This window comes from Punica granatum, chromosome 2 (assembly GCF_007655135.1).
Source record: "Punica granatum isolate Tunisia-2019 chromosome 2, ASM765513v2, whole genome shotgun sequence".
Classification (NCBI taxonomy): Eukaryota; Viridiplantae; Streptophyta; class Magnoliopsida; order Myrtales; family Lythraceae; genus Punica; species Punica granatum.
In genome coordinates, this window is record NC_045128.1 from 6109314 (window position 1) to 6129397 (window position 20084).

The window sequence follows — 20084 nt, forward strand, 5'->3', positions numbered from 1 at the left end:
GGGGAGAAACATGACCTTGCAGTTGGTCCAGGCATCGTATTTCTGACCTACGATTCGTAAAGAAGTGAAAAAGTACGTGCAGTGCCATAAGGTTTGTCAAGTGTCCAAGGGTACTACAACTAATGTGGAGTTGTACATGCCCCTGCCGATTCCCTCACAGCCATGGGTAGATATTAGTATGGATTTTGTCCTCGGCTTGCCCCGCACCTAGCGAGGCAATGATTCTATATATGTGGTAGTTGACAGGTTTTCCAAGATGACATACTTCATTCCGTGCAAGAAGACCACTGATGCTGTGCTGGTTGCTCAGTTGTATTTTCGGGAGGTATACCATTTGATGGTCTACTCGTCTCTATTGTGTCTGACAGGGACACCCGTTTCCTAAGCCATTTCCGGCGAAGCCTTTGGAAGATGGTGAACACCCAGCTGAACTTCAGTACGGCTTATCACCCGCAGACAAATGGGCAGACAGAGGTGGTTAAAAGGTCCTTGGGCAATATGTTGAGGGGTCTAGTAGGGGAGCACGTGAAGAGCTGGGACCAGAAGTTGAGTCAGGCAGAGTTTGCGCATAATCACGCTGTTAATCGCAGCATCGGTTTCAGTCCCTTCCAGGTGGTGTACTTCGTTACTCCTAGAGGTCCCCTTGATTTGTTACCCGTGCCGGATAAGACCAAGATCCATGGAAAGGCAACTAACTTCGTTCACGGGCTGCAAGAGATTCATGAGGATGTGCAGAATAATTTGGAGAAGGCTACCATGAGATACAAGACTGTTGCTGACCAAAGGAGAAGGCATGTGGAGTTTGAAGTTGACAATTTTGTTTGGATGGTCCTTACCAAGGATCGATTTTTTGTTGGTGACTACCACAAGCTCGATGCGAAAAAGATTGGTCCTGTGGAGGTCGTTGAGAAGATCAATCCGAACGCCTATCGGCTTAAACTTCCCAGCCGTATTCGTACTGCCGATGTGTTTAATGTGAAACACCTGATTCTTTACACAGGTGATAGCTCAGATGATTACGATTTGAGGGCGAATTCTCTCCACCTAGGGGAGAATGATGCCGCAGAAGACGTGGCAAATTTGTACATGGAGAAAAACAGGTTCTGACGACCCTATTTTGAAGGAAACGGCTTCAAGAGCACAACTCACGGCCTTTGGCCATGAAATGACAAGATTTAAGGTGAATTCCATCGTTTAAGGCCTCAAAATGGCATTTTACTGTTATTTGAGTGTTTTTAGAAATAGTTTATGTCTTTCGTGCAATTTAGGCGTTTTAATTCCTATTTAAGCTTTATAAAACCCTAGGGTTAAAGAGGGTTGTTTTTTATTATCAATAAAAATTGGAACTTTCGTGCTCTTTACCCAATTATAGGATTCAATTTGAGTTGGATGCCAATTACCTAGGTATTCAAAGAATCAATAGGTGGTTGAAGGTCGTAGTTTCGGTATTTTGCGGAATCAATAGGTCTGTGACAAGTTACTCGTGTGTACGTTACGTCAATCAGGCCCGTTGTTGGTGTGCGGGCCAAGCTGAGGACTAGGCACGTTGGCCATTGCGGGTCAACTTCGGGGGAGAAGGGTAAGTTTGGGCTTACTATAACGCAAATATTACGCATCGTAAAAATGCTTGAACAAGCAGGGATGTCAGACTACCTCTAGCTGTTGCATTTCCACATTGGCTAGCAGATCCCAACAACTACTTTGGTTGCCGATGGGGTCTTTGAAGCTGCTCAAATTTATTGTGAACTCGCAAGTCTTGGAGCAAACATGCGAGTAATCGATGTCGGTTGAGAAATTGGCATTGATTGTGATGGAACCAAAGCCTCTGACTCCGATGTTTCAGTCAGCTACACCCTAGATGAATATGTCGTAACCATTGTTGAGACCCTCCGCTTCATTTGTGACCAAAAGTTTGCTAAGCACCAAGCGATTTGCAGTGACAGTGGTCGAGCGACTGTCTCTCACCACTCTGTTATGATCTTCGAGGTGTTCTCTTCCAGCTCGCATGATCCACACACTGTTGAGTCGATTCTTTTTGAAACATCGGAGTCAGAGGCTTTGGTTCCATCATAGTCAATGACAATTCCTCCATCGACATCTATTACTCGCATGTTTGCTCTAAGCCTTATGAGTAACACAATGGCAACCAACAAAGTTGTTGGGATCTGCGAGCCAATGTGGAAATGCAGCAGCTGGGGGCAGTCTAACATCCCTGCTTGTTCAAGCTTTTTCACAATGCGTAATATCTGCGTTGTAGTAAGCCTGAACTTACCCTTATCCCCGAAGTTGACCAGCAATGGCCCGCGTGCCTGGTCCTCAGCTTGGCCCGCACGTGAATGATGGGCCTGATGTTGAGCTTCTTGCTCAATTCGATCACTAGGTCGAGCTCTTCCTGTTGCTCGAACATGACCAAGGTTTTAAAAGCAATCTTCCTCGCGATAAGTGCAAGGGAAATGTATTATGTGTCTTCGAACCAACTGCACACTAGTAATGCCTCGGGAGATCCTTTGCAGAGGCAGTGCATTGTGAGGAGTAGCTCCGCTTTTGAGCCAGCTTCGAGTCCTGATGCTGCAGAAAACGTGGCAAATCGGTACCTCGAGAAAAACAGGTTCTGACGACCCTATCTCGAGGGATACGACTTCCAAAGCACAACTCACTACTTTTGGCTGTGAAAAGATGAGATTTAGACCAAATTCCATCATTTAGGGTCTCAAACGGGTATTTTTATGTTATTTGGGTGTTTTTGCAATTTTAGAAAAAGTTTATGTCTTTCATGTAATTTAGCCGTTTTATATCCTATTTATGCAATGTAAAACCCTAGGGTTAAACAATTGTCTTTTTGATCATTCAATAAAATTTGGAGCTACCGTGCTTTTTGCCCATTCTCGGATTCGATTCGAATTGGATGCCAATTTCCTAGGAATTTGAAGAACCAACAGGGATTGAAAGTCGTAGTTCCGGTATTCTGCGGAATCAACGGGTCTGTCACAGGTTGTTCACATGTACGCTGCGTCAAGCCCCAACCTAAACGGCAACCCAAACTTCGGTTTCTTATTAGTTTTCTTCGCCTGTCATATTAGTGTTAATCTTGTTACCCAAGTAATGACAATGCGATGATATGATGAACGAGAATTGAGCAGCAACTGAATCAAAGGAAACATGGTCCGAATGCTAATAATCGAAATAATTAACCGAGATAAAATTCGAGTTACTTCTACGTGCTTTTTTCGGGTTCCCAGGAACTCATCTCGTGAAGTTGATCACGTACCGATCCAGCTGCAAGATCGAACAAAGAAAGTTACGGCTTATGGATCCCCACTACGTAATTGAGCAGGAACCAAGCACGATCTACAGGACAAGAACCGACTCACGATCTCTAACGGGAACACAATCACACACTAATAATTCTCTCTCGGTTGCTCCGCCTGTCTGCACGCCACATGCATGCATGCTGCCACACAGAGCTCTCTCTCTCGCTTGTATATTCATTCCAATTCCTCTGCAGCTCTGTACATACACGCCCGAATAGACATGCATACATACAAAATATGTGCAACACTTATTGCTTGCACGAGTGCTGAAAAATATTTCCATTAATCCCCGATTAATGGCCATGGAATAATGACACAAGTTACACGAGATTAAATCTCTTGCAACGGTCAATTTGAATGCTGGTCAAATTCCGCATTCAATCCACGAGAGAGTCGGGTTCTGAACTCGGGTCAGGTTCTTCATGGGCGGACCAAATATCCTTTAAACCAAATATACTCCCTGTCTTTCAGCTTGTCTTGTACTTTAGTATTGCCGAACTTTGTAATCTATATCTCAAAGCTGTGATAAACACGAGTACCAACCTTTGGGCTGGTTCGAGTGGGCCTCAGCCCACGGAAGATCGGCCCAAAAGTTGCAGCCCGTACTCCTAGCTAGACCTCAATTTAAGATGAAAGCTTGAGGGATAGCATTTCTTGCTAGCCCTTAGGCCCGCGGATGTGGGATTACTCTATTGAAACCCAATATCGAGAATCAAACTCAAAATCCCATGGTACTGTGACGGAGTAAAACGCCATTGCCACTAAAGCCCATTCCTCTTAAATCTCACATCTTTGCCAGTATCTACAAGTGCATAGAAAGCAACCTCCCTTTTCGTCCGATACCTATCTCTTGGTTTTTTCATGTAACCGGAAACACTATCTTTGTAAGTATCCATAAGTGCATAGAAAGTAATATTATCGTCCAATGTTCATCTTTTGGTTTCTTCATGTAATCAGATAACAATGTAAAAGGTTATACTCAACTCAACAAAGTTCATGTCAACTAACTTCTGCCAAATACTAGCGCTTTGTTGTCGAGTTGCTTATGTAAAACCAAAACTGCCGGAAACCAAAGCCAGCATGACATTGACTGTCCATTAATTCAAAGCCGCAGGTCATTCATTCGTGAATTAAGCAACGACTAAGATTGGTTAAAAAGCAGCCACTTTGGTCGTCCTTTTTGCCTCTTTCATCTTGTGTCATGTGAGAAAAGGCAGCAATTATAGCGTCCATTGCAAAGTCATTTCCCCATCTTCCTTCACTTCCTTTGCCTTTTGTCGATAGAAGTCAAATTTTGGGAATTATCCAAAATTGGAAATTCCTATATCCCAATGTAATAGGAGCACTCATAAGAAAGGAATGACATCTCTTTCATTAATTTTCCTAATTTGGCCATTGACTTTTGCTTGTTTAATTGGCAATTTATATAAATTTAACCCAATTTTTTTATTAGGGGGGCAATAAAGCCCAAAAGGCTTAAAGTTTGCATACACCATCCCAATGACAATGAATATTCCATTTCGTTTAATATATTTATCCAAGAGCGGTTGATATCCGTGATATATACGAGAACATTTTGTCAATTTTTGCATGATTGAGAATAATTAATCAACACATATAATATACGAATTAATATGGTCTAAAAAAATCAAAGCTATAGATTCTATTAAATACATATATATAGACCTTATAAATTGTGAATGAGAATCTAAGAATGAAAAATTATGATGATAAATAAATACTTTCCTAATTCTACTGAAAAAAATAAATACTTACCTAATCTTATGGAATAATATATATATATATATATATATATTAAAAGCGAAGAATCATGTAATATTATAATATATTTAGAGAGCTACGTATAAAGAGTAAGAGATGCCATATAGATAAAGGGATTAGGGTGTAGAAACAAGTTATCGTCAGTAGAATGATAAGGTATAAAATATATTTTTTAATTTCTATATTATTTATAGCATATTTGGCACATTAGATTTATAAGAATATTACATAGTTTGAAGAGTTGATTTCGATTATTCAGAAAACTTTTAGTCTTTCAAAATATATAAATATATATATATATATATATACGGACAAATATTCAAAAGATATTAAATATGATGCAAATAAAATATAGTAAGAGTTCTTTACCTCGAATTAAAAGGTTAATCAACATGAAATATGGGGTTTACATTTTGACTTACGTGACACTACCATATCTTATCCCTCGACATTTATATTTTATAATGATGCATTCCTCGTCTACATGATGGATAAGTTGAGGTGCCTCTAGGAATGTATCAGTGCTATTTATGAACTTTTTTGCATGTTAATAGTTTTTTTATAGCTATTTATCATACGTAGAAAATGACCAACGTATATATTATATAACTAATAATTATTGCACATATATTTTCTTTTTCGCCGTATTTTCTGCTGGACCATACAATCAAACGTCAAAGTGACTAAGTCGGCTAGAGAAAACAAAAAAGATCTACACAAAACAGCCATTTATATATTCAAATTCAAATAAAAAATTGAAATTAAGCCAACAGAAACATCTTTATTGATAGGAGATAATATTAGATAATTCTATCTCATGGAAATGCAGTGATAAATAATCAATAATATTATCGTAATACCAGCTATTGCTTACATAATTAGCGTACCATTTATTTGTATTGCAATTTAAGACGTACTTTTCTCATATACTTAGCAAAAGGGGAAAAAAAAGTATTGTTCTCATGCAGTTTGAAAAAGTAGGATGACTGAATAATTTTTAAGTATGAAATTTTATCCAAACCTCTATAAAGGAACAAGTAGAAGTTAGATATAGATTTGAAATATGATGCATGGCAACCAACCGAGAAAGTCCAACCGTGGATGGAATTGGAGTTTCAAATAAGATGGGCAAGATCCCAGAGGGGATGACTAGTTAGATAACTTGATGAAATCAGTGGGTGGTTACGAGAGATTTGCTTTAAAATTAAAAGAACACTAGGTGCAGACTTGCGTGTTACGTACATATGTAAAAAAAAATTAACAAGATTTAGTTTATTTGTAATAGAGAAGATTATACGAAATTTTAGCTTATCTTATATTTTAGGAATGTATATATACTCATTGATGTATTTGCTTTGTATTCATATATAACTTCTATATAATGCAATACATTCTACCTCACAAATCATGTGAGGATTCAATCTTTCTACTGTCCCAATCTTCATGGTAACAGAGCCTTATATGGATAACTTTGATTGGCTTGCTTGCTTCCTCTCACCCTTCTCTCTTTCTATATGTTTCTTTTTTGCACAGTGTTCATGGTTGACACTATTTCCTCACTCATTTCCTCCTCATCCTCATCTCTTGTTATTCAAACTCACTCAGCTATCCTGATCATTCATGTCAAACTTAATGGTAGAAATTACCTGTATTGGAAAGGTATTATGACGCATATGCTCGCTACCTAGGACTTGCTGGACCATGTTGAAGGTCGAGCCACCGCACCAAGCAAGACCACCATTAGAGCTATTGGCATTGTAGTAATCCCGGCTACCTAAGATGGGAATCCATAGATAACTTTTCACTCACCCCTGTGGTACTGGCAATCACAAAGGAGATTGGAGTGATGATTCTTGCTACCAAGACATCCCAAGAGGCATGGACATCGCTCGCAACCTCGTTCCTCACTCAGATCGCCGCACAAGAGGACCTCCTCAATTAGCAGTGGCGTGACCTGAAGAAAGGTAATCAACTAATGGTTAAATTCATCGGAATGGTGAAAGAACATGCTCTCTGATACGCCCAAATTGGAAAGCCAAAAATGCTAGCAGACATCAATCGTCATATCTACACGGGTCTCGGTCCTAATTAGGAGCCGATTGTCCTAGCACAATTGGAACGAATGCTTACCATGAGTACCGATGAGCTTCAATCTTTGCTATCGGTCATGAAGAACGTCGCCTTTATGCTCAAGGACCCCAGTCGAACCCTTCTGCTCCTGCAACCACCCTTCTCGACTAGCAAAGGGAAGTGGCGGCAAAAGGAACTCAGGGAAGAGCAATGGTGGCAAAGGGAAGAACTCCGATGGCAAAAGAGGCTCTGAATATTGTAGGAACTCTACTGATCGAGGCCAAGGAGAAAGGAATACGTGAAACCCTAATTTCAATTTTGTGGGAGGAGGATACGGGCAACAACAACCAAGTTAGTCGAGTCAGTACCACTCGGGTTAGACCCGTGACCCACGATTGAGCCTAGGAATCTTTAGGCCTCCAGGCAGCTTTGGGCCTTTGGCAGTTGGACAGCCTAGCCCAGCAAATTATGATGCTTGCAACCGGCCTGGTTCCGTGGTTGTTTGTCAGACTTACAAACGTCCAGGCCACACCGCTCCATTTTGTCTGTATTCTGGGGCATAGGCTCATCTAACACATGGTACTTCTCTAGGACTCTATGATCCTGACTGATACATGGACTCAAGGGCAACATATCATGTCACATCTGACCTGTCCAATCTCAATCTTCGTGATGACACCTTAACCTCGTACGACATTTTTGTGGGTGATAGCAAATCACTTCTGGTTCTCGCTTCTAGTTCTTCCACCTTTTAAACTCTCTCAGCATCCTTTAGGCTTAAATCACATCCTTTATGTTCCACATATTTCGAAAATCTTATCTTGATATCTAAATTCGCCAAAGGCAATACTTATTTCTTTGTGCTTCACCCAAATTGTTTCATTGTGAAGGATCGTCATACGCTCCAAGAGCTTATGCGTGACCCAATTAAAGATCGACACTGCTGCTTCCACTCGAGAGGCAGGCGCATCGACCGTCTTTAGGCTCATCTCTCTATGTCCGAGTCCAGTGTCTTATGGCATCAACGCCTTGGTCACTCGTATTTTCCTACTCTTCATAAAAGCACATCTTTATTTGAGCTTGTTCATACTGATATTTGGGGTCCTGCACTAACCACTTCTCATACTGGTTGTCATTACTATATTCACTTTCTTGATGATTATAGTAAATACTAGGGGTGTTCGGGTCCGAGTACCCGGTTTTTTTCACGATACTCGAATCCTATCTCGTAAAGAGCAAGTTCTAATATTTTGGAACCGGACCCTACCCTATTGAGTCCTGGAAGTGGAGCTTACTCGGAACCTATATTATACCATAGGTTCAGGGTAGCCTATTGGAACCAGTAAATTTTTTTGTCTCACTAAATGAAACCGAAAATGTCTCATCCATAATCAGTAATTACGCAAAATAGAAAGTCGACATGGATTTAGATTAATCTACAATACATCTATAACAAAGAGTAATATGTCTTATCAATCAATCCATAAAACTAAATATTCGTAATGCGATCAGGCCTAACCGAGGACACACCTATCGTCGTCGAATCAAAGCTGCCAATGATAAGGAATGCGAAGCTTCCACTGAGAGAGACAGAGAGGGGAAGAAGATAAAGTAAAAGGGATAAATATATTTGAATATAACTAGGGTTATTATCAGGTCGAAGTAACGGTTCCAGTTCCGGTTCTGGGTACCTTATATATAGGAATCAGAACCTATTTTCACGGGTTCCTAATTTTAATACCCAGACCCTACCTTATTTTCAATACGAGCTACCTAGACCCTACCACAATGGGTAGGTTCCGACCGGTTCCGAGTATACCCGCTATCGGTGCATACCCCTAGTAAATGCTCCAAGTTTTATGTTCTCAAATCTCTATATGATGTACTTAGTGTTTTTCGAGCATTTGGTCTTCAAATTGAGAATCTCTATGGACATCGAATCAAGTTTTTTCAATCAGATGGTGCAAAGAAGTTTCTCTCTGCAAAATTCCAATATGAACCGCAGAAAAATGGTATCTTTCCATCATATCTCTTGTCTTCATGCTCCTCAATAGAATCGCTTTGCTGAATGCAAACACTATCATATCGTTGACACGGGTCTCACATTGCTTTCTTACTTTTCCATTCCACCGAAATTTTGGGATTTTGCTTTCGAAACAACGGTGTACCTTATTAACTGGTTACCTACAAAATCCCTTGGTTTTAAATCTCCTTATGAGGTACTTCATGGTAGTTGATGCGGCAGAAGACGTGACAATTTTATGTAATTTGGGTATTTTTACAATGTTTAGGAAATAATTTATTTTAGAGAATATTTTTATTTCCTTCGTTATAATTTTATTTTTCTTATTTAAGTGATGTAAGCCCTAGAGTTAAGGATAGTTGAGTTTTTGGATAAATAAAATTTCGAGAGAATATTTTCTCTATTTTCCCAAATTCGGCATTGATTGAATCAACGAATTTGATGCATATTCTCTGGTATTTGTAGAATCAACAGGTTATAGAAGATTGTTTTCTAGCATTCGTGCACGAATCAACAGATTACAATTGTTCTTTAGTTCCGCTACATCAGTTGGTATCAGAGCCTACGGTTTGATCTTGAACAATCATGCCACCCAAGAGAAGGGATCATGTGGACGATGTTCTTGACCGTGAAAACCTACGACATCTAGAACAGAGGATGGAGCAAATCGTGAATCAGAGGATGGATCATATGATGGAGTAGCTAACACAGAGGATGGCTGCACTTATAGGGAACCAGAATCGGGAAAACCCTAATCCGAACCCTAACCCTAATCCCGATCAAGAGGAATATGGCGAGGAGTCGAAGGGAGAGAGATATTTTGCGAATATATTTATCGAAGAGGGTCCTTCTGATGACGCATTTTTTTTAGCTGGAGGCAATGGAGAGCCCGAGTTCGACGAGGATGATTATGATGAAGACGACAAGGAGGCTGATGCGGTCTGGGAGGCTATCGACGAGATGATGGACTCGCAAAGAAAAGATAGGAGGGAGGCGAGGCTGAAGCAGGAAATTGAGAAGTACTGTGCCTCAAATCAACATATTGCAATTAGTTCCACTGTGTCAGTTGGTATCAGAGACAAGTTCGCTCTTGGATCAGCGATGCCGCCCCGAAGAGCGGTTAATCAACGTCGTGTTGTGGACGAGGACGAATTGGGTCGGAGGATCGAAGACATATCATATGATGAAGCCAATCCAGTTTTCGATATATATCTAGATGAAGATCAAGAAGAACTTATAGAATTTGTATTTGATGATCAAGGAAAATTAACGTTCGTTGTCAACAAATCCGTATTAAAGGATATTGGGGGTGATAAACTTTTTCATTATTGTACTCAGATTGAGGATATTCTAGATGAAGAAATTTTCAATGCAAAGAAAGATGCATGGATGCTTACGGTGCGGTTTTCGGAGGTTATTTAGTTGCCAAAGTTGGTCGAAGTGCACGTGACTCGATCAAGAAAGCAAAGATTCAGTGAAAGCGTTTATTGGCTAAGAAGTGTACGGAATTTTATGTACGAAGAATTAAGAGAAAGAGTTCACAAAGAGAAGAAAGTATTCAAGTGGCAAGTGATAAAGCAGCAGAAGCATATTAATCTCTCTATTCGTGAAGATCAATGTGATAGTTCGGATGATGATAATTCGAAGGCGAATTCTCTCAATTCAGGGGAGAATGATGCGGTATAAGATGTGACAATTTTATGTAATTTAGGTATTTTTACAATTTTTAGGAAATAATTTATTTTAGAGAATATTTTTATTTCCTTCGTTATAATTTCGTTTTTCTTATTTAAGTGATGTAAGCCCTAGAGCTAAGGACAGTTGAATTTTTGGATGAATAAAATTTTGAGAGAATATTTTCTCTATTTTCCCAAATTCGGCATTGATTGAATCAACAAATTTGATGCTTATTCTCTAGTATTCGTAAAATCAACAGGTTATAGAAGATTGTTTTCTGGCATTTGTGCGCGAATCAATAGATTACAATTGTTCTTTAGTTTCACTGCGTCAGTAGTCAACCCGATTACTCTAACTTATGGGTGTTTGGATGTCTCTACTATCCATAGTTACATCCTTACACACACCATAAGTTAGAACCTTGGTCCCAACCCTGTGTTTTCCTTAGATACCTTTACCACTATTAGGGATATTGGTATATGAATCCTACTACTAGTTGTATCTTTCTATCCACTTAGGTTGTTTTTGATGAGCGTTCTTTTCCTTTAAGTACAGGTGCATCTATTTCGATGGATGCTAGTCGGTCCTCTTCTAGCCTTGCATATGCTACTGGTATGTCTATTCCCTCTTTAGCAAGTATCACTGTCCACTTATATTCCTACTCTCTAGTATGTTTCTATGACATTTCATGAGTCCGGTGGTCCTGCCACCTTACTTACTGAGTTGCATGTTCCTACTCCTGAGGTTCAGCTGAGGATGTTGTGGGTACTGATGTTGCACCTGCTACTCAGAACACTCACAGGATGACGACGCGGTCTAAGAATGGTACTCTACCTCCTTCTCGATTCATTATATCTCGACACCCTTCGGTTCTCTCCGTTTCTGCTGCTATGCAAGACCCTTAGACCTTTGCTTAGGCTCGTAAACACTCCACTTGGCGAGCAGCGATGAAGGAGGAGTGACGTAGCGTACACGCGAACAACCTATCACAGATCCGTTGATTCCGCAAAATACCGAAATTACGACCTTCAATTCCCTATTGATTCTTCACCTTATGGCACGAGCTGACGACAGCCATGCACCACCTGTGTCTGCATTCCTGAAGGCACACCTCTCTTTCAAGAGGATTCACGGCATGTCAAGCCCCGGTAAGGTTCTTCGAGAATTCCTAAGAAATCGGCATTCAACTCGAATCGAATCCGAGAATGGGCGAAAGAGCACGGTAGCTCTAAAATTTATTAGATGATCAAAACAATGGTTTTAACCCTAGGGTTTTATAGTGCTTAAATAAGATTTAAAATGCCTAAATTACACGAAAGATATAAACTTTTTCTAAAATTATAAAAACACTCAAATAACATAAAAATGCCCGTTTGACCAAGGTCAAGACCTCTACCCGTCCTCGATCTCCCCACTTAGAAGAGAAAGTGGGGATATCAAGGGCGATGGAGGCACCAATCTCGGCCACCATCAAGACAAACAGTGGTGCCCGAAGTAAAAGCAGCCACTGCCCCCCTCCATCTCCGATCTATAATTTCCCTTTTTTTAATTTTCATTTTTTTAATTTATAGAATTAATATAAATAATATAATATTAAATGCTGGGGTAAATGTGAAAAAGAAAACGGAAAATTGGGGGCTGTGAAGTAGATTCAACTCCAAAAACTTCCAATGTTAAACATTTGCTCTATCAAATAGTATTTACTTAATCCATTAGGCACTTATTAAGTGCTTCAAATTTCATTACTTAAAATTACGTGCTGAAATTTTTTTCAATGATAATGGATGTTCGTTGAGTATCAAACCTGGGTATCTTGGTTGCGAGACGAGAGTATACGCCACTTCAATATACCCTCTTGATAAATTAAGTGTCGAAATTTTAAGTGTAAAGAAATATAATCTTACTAACATAGAAAAAGAGATAAATTATTTTCTCAGAATTGTGTTCTGAACAGTAGTAATCTCACCTTGATATGAAATCAATAATTCCTAAATTCTATTTATATATTTATTTATTTTTCTCTAAATCTCACATATCTCGACATAACCAAATTACCAATTCAAACGACCAAAAAAAAAACAACTCAAATAACTAGAGTCGTCAACTGGATTAAAAAGAACGACATTTTTTTTCTTGCAATTCTTTTCACATATATAACGAAAAAATGAAAAAATAACGAGTTGTCAAATAGATAATTATGAACAAAGATATCATTCTTTAATTTGAATACCGTATTTCATTCTGAAAGGAAATCTAAAATTTGATTTTGCCATTTGGTTCTTACATAAAAATAGATAGCATGGAAATGGAGTCCACATGACAAAGTATTTTTCTTAGGCAACTTGAAAAAGTTTTTTCTGTTTTTTTTTTTTAAATCATAAGAAAAGATTCCTCTGAAAATAGGTTGTAATTAATAATGGTGACAAAGGAAAAAGATGAAACAACAACGATTGGTTTATATGAAACTTGGGTACCACCACCACTTATCAGCTTGAACTTTTGAGTGGATATGGACCCAGGTCCGTATAAGCCTAATGAAAATTTAATAATTAAAGCTTAACCAATCCAGTCTCTGCCATCGTCACTACCTTTCGTTCTCCTCCCTCCGTCCACCAACTTCCCACAATCCCCTTAACTCACTGTGGCCCCCCTCGGACGTTCACCCTCGAGGTGGATATATAGGGACAGGGTCCTTCCCCTGTTTCTTGAACAAGCCCTGCCATTGCACGCTCTGCTCTTGCATTGCATTGCACTGCATGTGAGCTGAAGTCTGCGTTGGACTGAGGGGGTGAGAAACTCGTGCCAATGGCATCATCGGTCACTGAGAAGGCGGTGCCCTGCTGCTCCTCTGAGTCCCCCGAGCTCGCTGTTTCTGACTGGACCCAACACCCCGAGGATCCTGCCCATAATGCCCTGCCCCTCCACCCCGTCAAGGTCCTCCCAGGCTCCCCTCCCACCACTCCCGCCCCTAAAGGTGCTCTTACTAGTTAATTACTTTTGATGTTTGTCATCATCCATCTTATGATTGGATATTTGTCCTATGAGGAGAAAAACATGGACTTCTGTCCATACATGATCTTTTTCTTTTGTTGGTCACTTAGATTCTTCTGTTCCATCGCCACTGGTTCTTGGTCTGTAAATCATAATTCATCTCTTTCGTCTTCCTAGGCGGTCCCTCACAGCGTGCCATACTGTTGCAGTTTCTACTAGATATAAAGATATTACACCCATTTCTATGCTCATCATTCCGTGTAATTTCTTGCTTGGCTTTCGTAGGAATCCCAATCATGGTGAAGCCTCATACGAGCCACCCTCTGGATCCGCTCTCTGCAGCCGAGATCTCCGTCGCAGTCGCTACTGTCCGAGCCGCTGGTGCCACCCCGGAGGTCGTTTATCATAGCATTCTGCATTTTCTTTACGCTGGGAAATTAACTGGGAATGTTACATTACTCGTTTTCTTGTTTTCTGTTTGGTTTTCAGGTGCGAGACGGCATGAGGTTCATTGAAGTAGTCCTGGTGGAACCGGACAAGCACATCGTGGCGCTGGCGGACGCGTACTTCTTCCCTCCTTTCCAGCCCTCACTACTCCAGCGGACCAAGGGCAGGCCCATCATCCTGGGCAAGCTCCCTCCAAGACAAGCAAGGCTCATTGTCTACAACAGGAAGTCGAACGAGACAAGCGTGTGGATCGTTGAGCTATCAGAGGTTCATGCCTCCACCCGGGGCGGGCATCACCGTGGGAAAGTTATCTCATCCAAAGTTGTTCCCGATGTTCAGCCTCCCATGGTAAAAGACTGGAAAAGATATTTACACCATGCTGAGCATTATGATCATAGTATTAACGTTTGTCCGGCATTGAAATCTAATAATCCTGCAGGATGCAGTGGAGTACGCGGAATGTGAAGCTACTGTGAAGAACTTCCCTCCATTCCGGGAGGCGATGAAGAGGAGGGGCATAGAGGACATGGATCTTGTCATGGTTGACCCTTGGTACGTCATAAATTGGATCTTCTTAACTGAATATGACATGTTTAATCAATGTTTCTTGCTCAGATCTTTGCCTCTTTCATGATTTCAAGATCATCATCAAACTTTGTGTCATGGCAGGAATGCTGGTTATTACAGTGAAGCCGATGCTCCCAGCCGCAGGCTTTCTAAACCATTAGTTTTCTGCCGGTCGGAGAGTGATTGCCCAATGGAAAACGGTTATGCTCGTCCAGTAGAAGGGCTCCACATCCTCGTTGATATGCAGAATATGGTTGTTCTAGAGTTTGAGGACCGCAAACTTGTTCCCCTACCACCTGTTGATCCATTAAGAAACTACACTCGAGGTGTGACTAGGGGTGGTGTCGATCGGAGTGACGTGAAGCCCCTGCTTATCATTCAACCTGAGGGTCCGAGCTTTCGAGTCGATGGGCACTTTGTCGAATGGCAAAAGGTCAGTCTAATTCACGTAAATTGGTATAATTAATCTTGAACCATGTGTTACTCTTTAGTTTTGCCTGCATATGTCAGGCCCAGCTCAGGCATACCTTTCTACAATTAAGACAATCAGTCAATTAATACCTATATTAGAAAAGACGGGTTATTTATATATTATTCCTCGTTCGGCAGTGGAGTTTCCGGGTTGGATTCACGCCCAGAGAGGGACTAGTTATCTATTCTGTATCGTATCTTGATGGTAGTCGCGGTCGGAGACCTGTGGCGCACAGGTTAAGTTTTGTGGAGATGGTCGTGCCTTATGGAGATCCCAGTGAGCCACATTATCGCAAGAACGCTTTTGATGCCGGAGAAGATGGTCTGGGCAAAAATGCGCACTCTCTTAAAAGGGTGAGGATTGGATTTGGGCTACATCTATCCATGGCAGCCTAAAGCAAGTTCTTTGAATTGCATTTCACTCTTCTGTTAAATTTGTTTAATCTTTTTCTGCTGCAGGGTTGTGATTGTTTAGGCTACATCAAGTACTTCGATGCGCATTATAACAACTTCACTGGAGGTGTTGAAACAATTGAGAATGCTGTTTGCTTGCACGAAGAGGATCACGGGATTCTGTGGAAGCATCAGGACTGGAGAACGGGATTAGCTGAAGTTAGGCGGTCTAGAAGGTTGACGGTGTCGTTTATATGTACTATAGCAAACTATGAGTACGGATTTTTTTGGCATTTTTATCAGGCAAGTCCATATGACTATATTCATCGTCAGGAGAAAAGCTCGTATAATTTCACTTGTACATAGTATTGACCAAAAAATTGCACCTCTTGTTATAGGATGGGAAAATTGAAGCTGAGGTTAAGCTTACTGGCATTTTGAGTCTCGGCGCTCTGCAACCTGGCGAGACTCGAAAATACGGTATAATGATTGCTCCTGGCCTTTATGCTCCGGTCCATCAGCACTTCTTTGTTGCTCGAATGAACATGGCTGTTGATTGTAAACCTGGTGAAGCTCATAATCAGGTAGTGATCTGTCGATCTTCGTTTCTGTTCTTCCTCATAATCTAGGCTGTATGAGATTGACTATATGAACTAATGTTTAGTATTCGAGAGCATATTGCACCAAGTAGATCATGACAATTTATTTGTGCTATAGTTGAGAACTTAGTTTCTCTAAATTGTTATACCTTTTGGGGCATGTCTGTCACTTAATATTCAGGTTGTCGAAGTGAACGTTAAGGTTGAAGGACCAGGGAAGGAAAACATCCACAATAATGCATTCTATGCTGAGGAAGAACTTATCCGATCCGAGATGGAGGCAATGCGAGATTGCAATCCCCATGCCGCCCGCCATTGGATTGTAAGGCTCGTTTCATCCTTCGCCTCTCTTGTCTTACACAAACACTCAGAGATGTAACTAAGCCTGTTCTGTTATTCAGGTAAGGAATACAAGAACTGTCAATCGGACAGGGCAGCTGACAGGCTACAAGTTGGTGCCAGGGTCAAATTGCTTACCGCTAGCAGGTGATGAGGCCTTTTTCTTGAGACGGGGCGCTTTCGTTAAGCACAACCTTTGGGTCACACGCTATGCACCTGATGAGATGTACCCGGGAGGAGAGTTTCCCAATCAGAACCCACGTGTCAGGGAGGGATTGGCCACTTGGGTCCAGCAAAACCGGTCGCTCGAAGAAGCCGACGTAGTCCTCTGGTTTGTATTCCATTCAATCCAAGACAACTGCTAACTGGTGGCCCTATGGCAGAATGATAAAGGAATATAATACAAATCATAATGTTGGCATACGGGATCAGCAAGTACTTTTAACTGGGAATTTGGCTCGGTTAGCTTTGCTTATCCTAAGGCTGCCCGGATGGATGTTTCTTTGATCATGCAGGTATGTATTTGGGGTTACACACATTCCTCGGCTTGAAGATTATCCTGTCATGCCTGTGGAGCACATTGGATTCATGCTCATGGTAATACCGATCCAGACATTATTTTCCACGCACTGTTTTTCCAGTTACACGAATCTGAATCAAACACTAGCAGGATTGTAGCTAAATTTTGACTGTACTCTGTAGTTTGATTCTGAGGATTCGGTATTCAATTAACTTTGTTGCAGCCATATGGGTTCTTCAACTGCTCGCCGGCAGTAGATGTTCCTCCTAATGCAAGCGTATTGGACCACAAGGAGGATGGAATGTCGACAAAGGCCATTTCTAACGGGTTAATTGCGAAGCTCTGAGGATGCTCGGTGTGATCATATATAGCAAAAAGGACATCCTTACATTTTTTCACTGAAGTTCTGTGATTTACTTATTACGGGGATCATGCTATATATGATAAACATTTTCTGTGTGGTTAAAATAGCTTTCATGAGCGACTCATGCTGTCAAGTTCTTTGTATCCTTGTGAGATACCAAAGGAAATAAATGAATAAGCTTTTTATTATCTGAATCTGTTGGCTTTGTTGAATCTGATGTGAAAGACATGCATCATCCCGCAAAATGCATTTTTGATGTGTGACGGTGACAAACATATCGTGATGTATGTTCTACCAATGCCAAGTTGGGATGTTTGGGCCATAAGAAACGGGCAGGGTATTCAATTTATGGCTCTGATATCATAATAAATAGAAGAAGAGTCGGAAAATTTTAATTGAGTATGTGAGGTGCAGTTCATTGTATTAGTAAGAAATTAACGAATAATTATACGAGGTAAATACACGTGCAGATATACATGAATGAGTAAAGGACATCCCTTCCTCCGCCTACCAATTTGCCTGAATCCAAACCCCTCAACTCACTTTAATATGTAATATGATAATACGTTCTGATATCTTAGGTCAATTATTGGCTTCAAATGTTCAAAGGATTTGACATAATTATTTTATATATACATATATAATACTATAATATGTAATAAAAAAATAACAATAACAATAATAATAATAATAATAATAATAATAATAATAATAATAATAAAAGGTGCATGAATGAGACAGAGAGAGGTGAGGTCGTCCCCCATTCATGTGGGCATATGGCATGCATAGGATTCTAATCCCTAATAAAAAGTCTTCTCTTCATCTCCACATGTATTCGCGTCCTCTTTTTCTCACCTGTCAGATCATCTCATCCTCATAGAAAAGCATCAAAGTGAACTTTCCCACTATGACAAGCCTCATAACATATACATATACACATACATGTATACGAAGATCTATCAAATTAGTCATTCAGTCATGCAGTTTGTGGGACACATACCAAGAACAGCTTCTCTTTCTTTCCCTTTGAAGCCCAAGAAGAAGGAAGGGACTTTTACACTTCTTATCGATTAGTTAGGAGCAGACTTCATGTGAACTCTACAGATAACGTATTATCTTGAGTTAAAAAAGAGAGAGAGAGAGAGAGAAAGAAGAAGCATACGACTTAATTATCATTCTTAGGCAAATCTAACAGTGGAAAAATTTGCCCCGCTAGGTAAACTTTTTTTTAAAAAAAATTCTAAATAATCGTTACAATTATTATAATTAATATTTATTTATATAGAAATTAAGAGGAGGGGCGGTGTGGTGGGGCTTTATTAGTGGGGTGGGTCTGAATATTATCTGGGATGTGTCATAGTCATCATCTCACTCTCAGTCTTAGTGAATGCAAAGCTTATAATATCCGTGCAAGCATGCAGAGGCCACCTAGCTGGCTAGTTTTTCCCTCAAGGCAAAGCTATAGGATTTTTTTTTTTTTTGCCTTTACTTCTCTTTTCCTTTGCACCTTTCTCTTGGAAGAAAAGAACCCTCTGGGAATTTTTGCTACTTCAGACCTAAAGTCGGTAGACTTTTCAGAGTTCAAGCGCCGAACTATAATTACAATGTGATAAACGGATCTGTTACAGACCACATTATGCATGTAACAGTTTTTAGCAGCTAAAAGCACCGGTTATGTCATCGATGAATTATTAATTGTTTGATACATGCGATGTGCTAGTGATTGCTGAGCAAGCAAGATTTTGAATTCAAAATGGTGGCAGAAGAAAGTTGTAAGATTCAAAATAAGAGAGACCAACTCCACCATATATTGATGTGCCCTGCAACCCCAGCAGCATAGATTACTCTGAGTGTCTGCAGCGCAGAAGCTCCCACAGGAAACAGCACCAAAGCATTTACTTCTCACTAGCAACACCCACAACTCAAAACATGATAGTCATGATCATATATAATAATAATAATAATAACAATAACAATAATAATAATAATAATAATAATAATAATAATAATAATAATAATTTAGGGGGAAAAAAAGATTATGGAAGGCTAACTAGCTAGTTGAATTTTGATTTGCCTCTTCATTTATTGAAGGCTGCTTCTGTACACACAAACTCCTGTCACTACGAATTAGAGCACAGCCAAATATTCCAAAAGAAGAAAAGAAAAAAAGAAGAAAAACCTAGGAGAGCAAGAACATCATCATAGGATAGGAATATAGCTAGGATATGGTAACTTAATTCTAGCTAGGGATATTACAAGGTTAACTTGGTGATGAAATAACTGTTATTACCCTTCCATGTATGTTTCCAGCTAATTAGTCTTCTCAGCTTGGCGAATGAATACGCTTTCTGATGCGAATGATGCGGCAGAATATGTGGCGAATGAGTATCTTGAGAAAAACAGGTTCTAACGACCCTGTTTCATGGGAAACGGCCTCAGGAGCACAACTCATGGCATTCGGCGGTGAAAAGACGATTTTTAAGGCGAATTCCACCGTTTAGGGCTTCAAATGAGCATTTTTATGTTATTA

The 20084-nt window shown here is 40.2% G+C and overlaps 1 protein-coding gene and 1 pseudogene across 1 annotated transcript; one reads left to right on the plus strand and one right to left on the minus strand.

The window, feature by feature from the left end:
* Window positions 1-2039: 2039 nt before the first annotated feature.
* Window positions 2040-7860, minus strand: LOC116193569 (annotated as a pseudogene).
* A 5643-nt stretch (window positions 7861-13503) lies between these two features.
* LOC116194877 (copper methylamine oxidase-like) lies at window positions 13504-17742 on the plus strand. The gene is made up of 12 exons (XM_031523784.1): window positions 13504-13837; window positions 14140-14249; window positions 14344-14649; window positions 14741-14853; window positions 14971-15301; window positions 15478-15693; window positions 15799-16035; window positions 16131-16316; window positions 16513-16653; window positions 16733-17001; window positions 17186-17267; window positions 17414-17742. The coding sequence occupies exons 1-12, from the start codon at window positions 13669-13671 to the stop codon at window positions 17534-17536; spliced, it is 2283 nt and encodes a 760-aa protein (XP_031379644.1). The 5' UTR covers window positions 13504-13668; the 3' UTR covers window positions 17537-17742.
* Window positions 17743-20084: the final 2342 nt, after the last annotated feature.

Excerpts from the sequence above, each read along its gene's own strand:
- LOC116194877 (XM_031523784.1), top strand. The coding sequence starts at position 13,669 with ATGGCATCATCGGTCACTGAGAAGGCGGTGCCCTGCTGCTCCTCTGAG. Across the intron at positions 13,838-14,139 it reads CACCACTCCCGCCCCTAAAG|GAATCCCAATCATGGTGAAG; the intron begins GTGCTCTTACTA and ends TGGCTTTCGTAG. Across the intron at positions 16,654-16,732 it reads ATGCCGCCCGCCATTGGATT|GTAAGGAATACAAGAACTGT; the intron begins GTAAGGCTCGTT and ends TCTGTTATTCAG.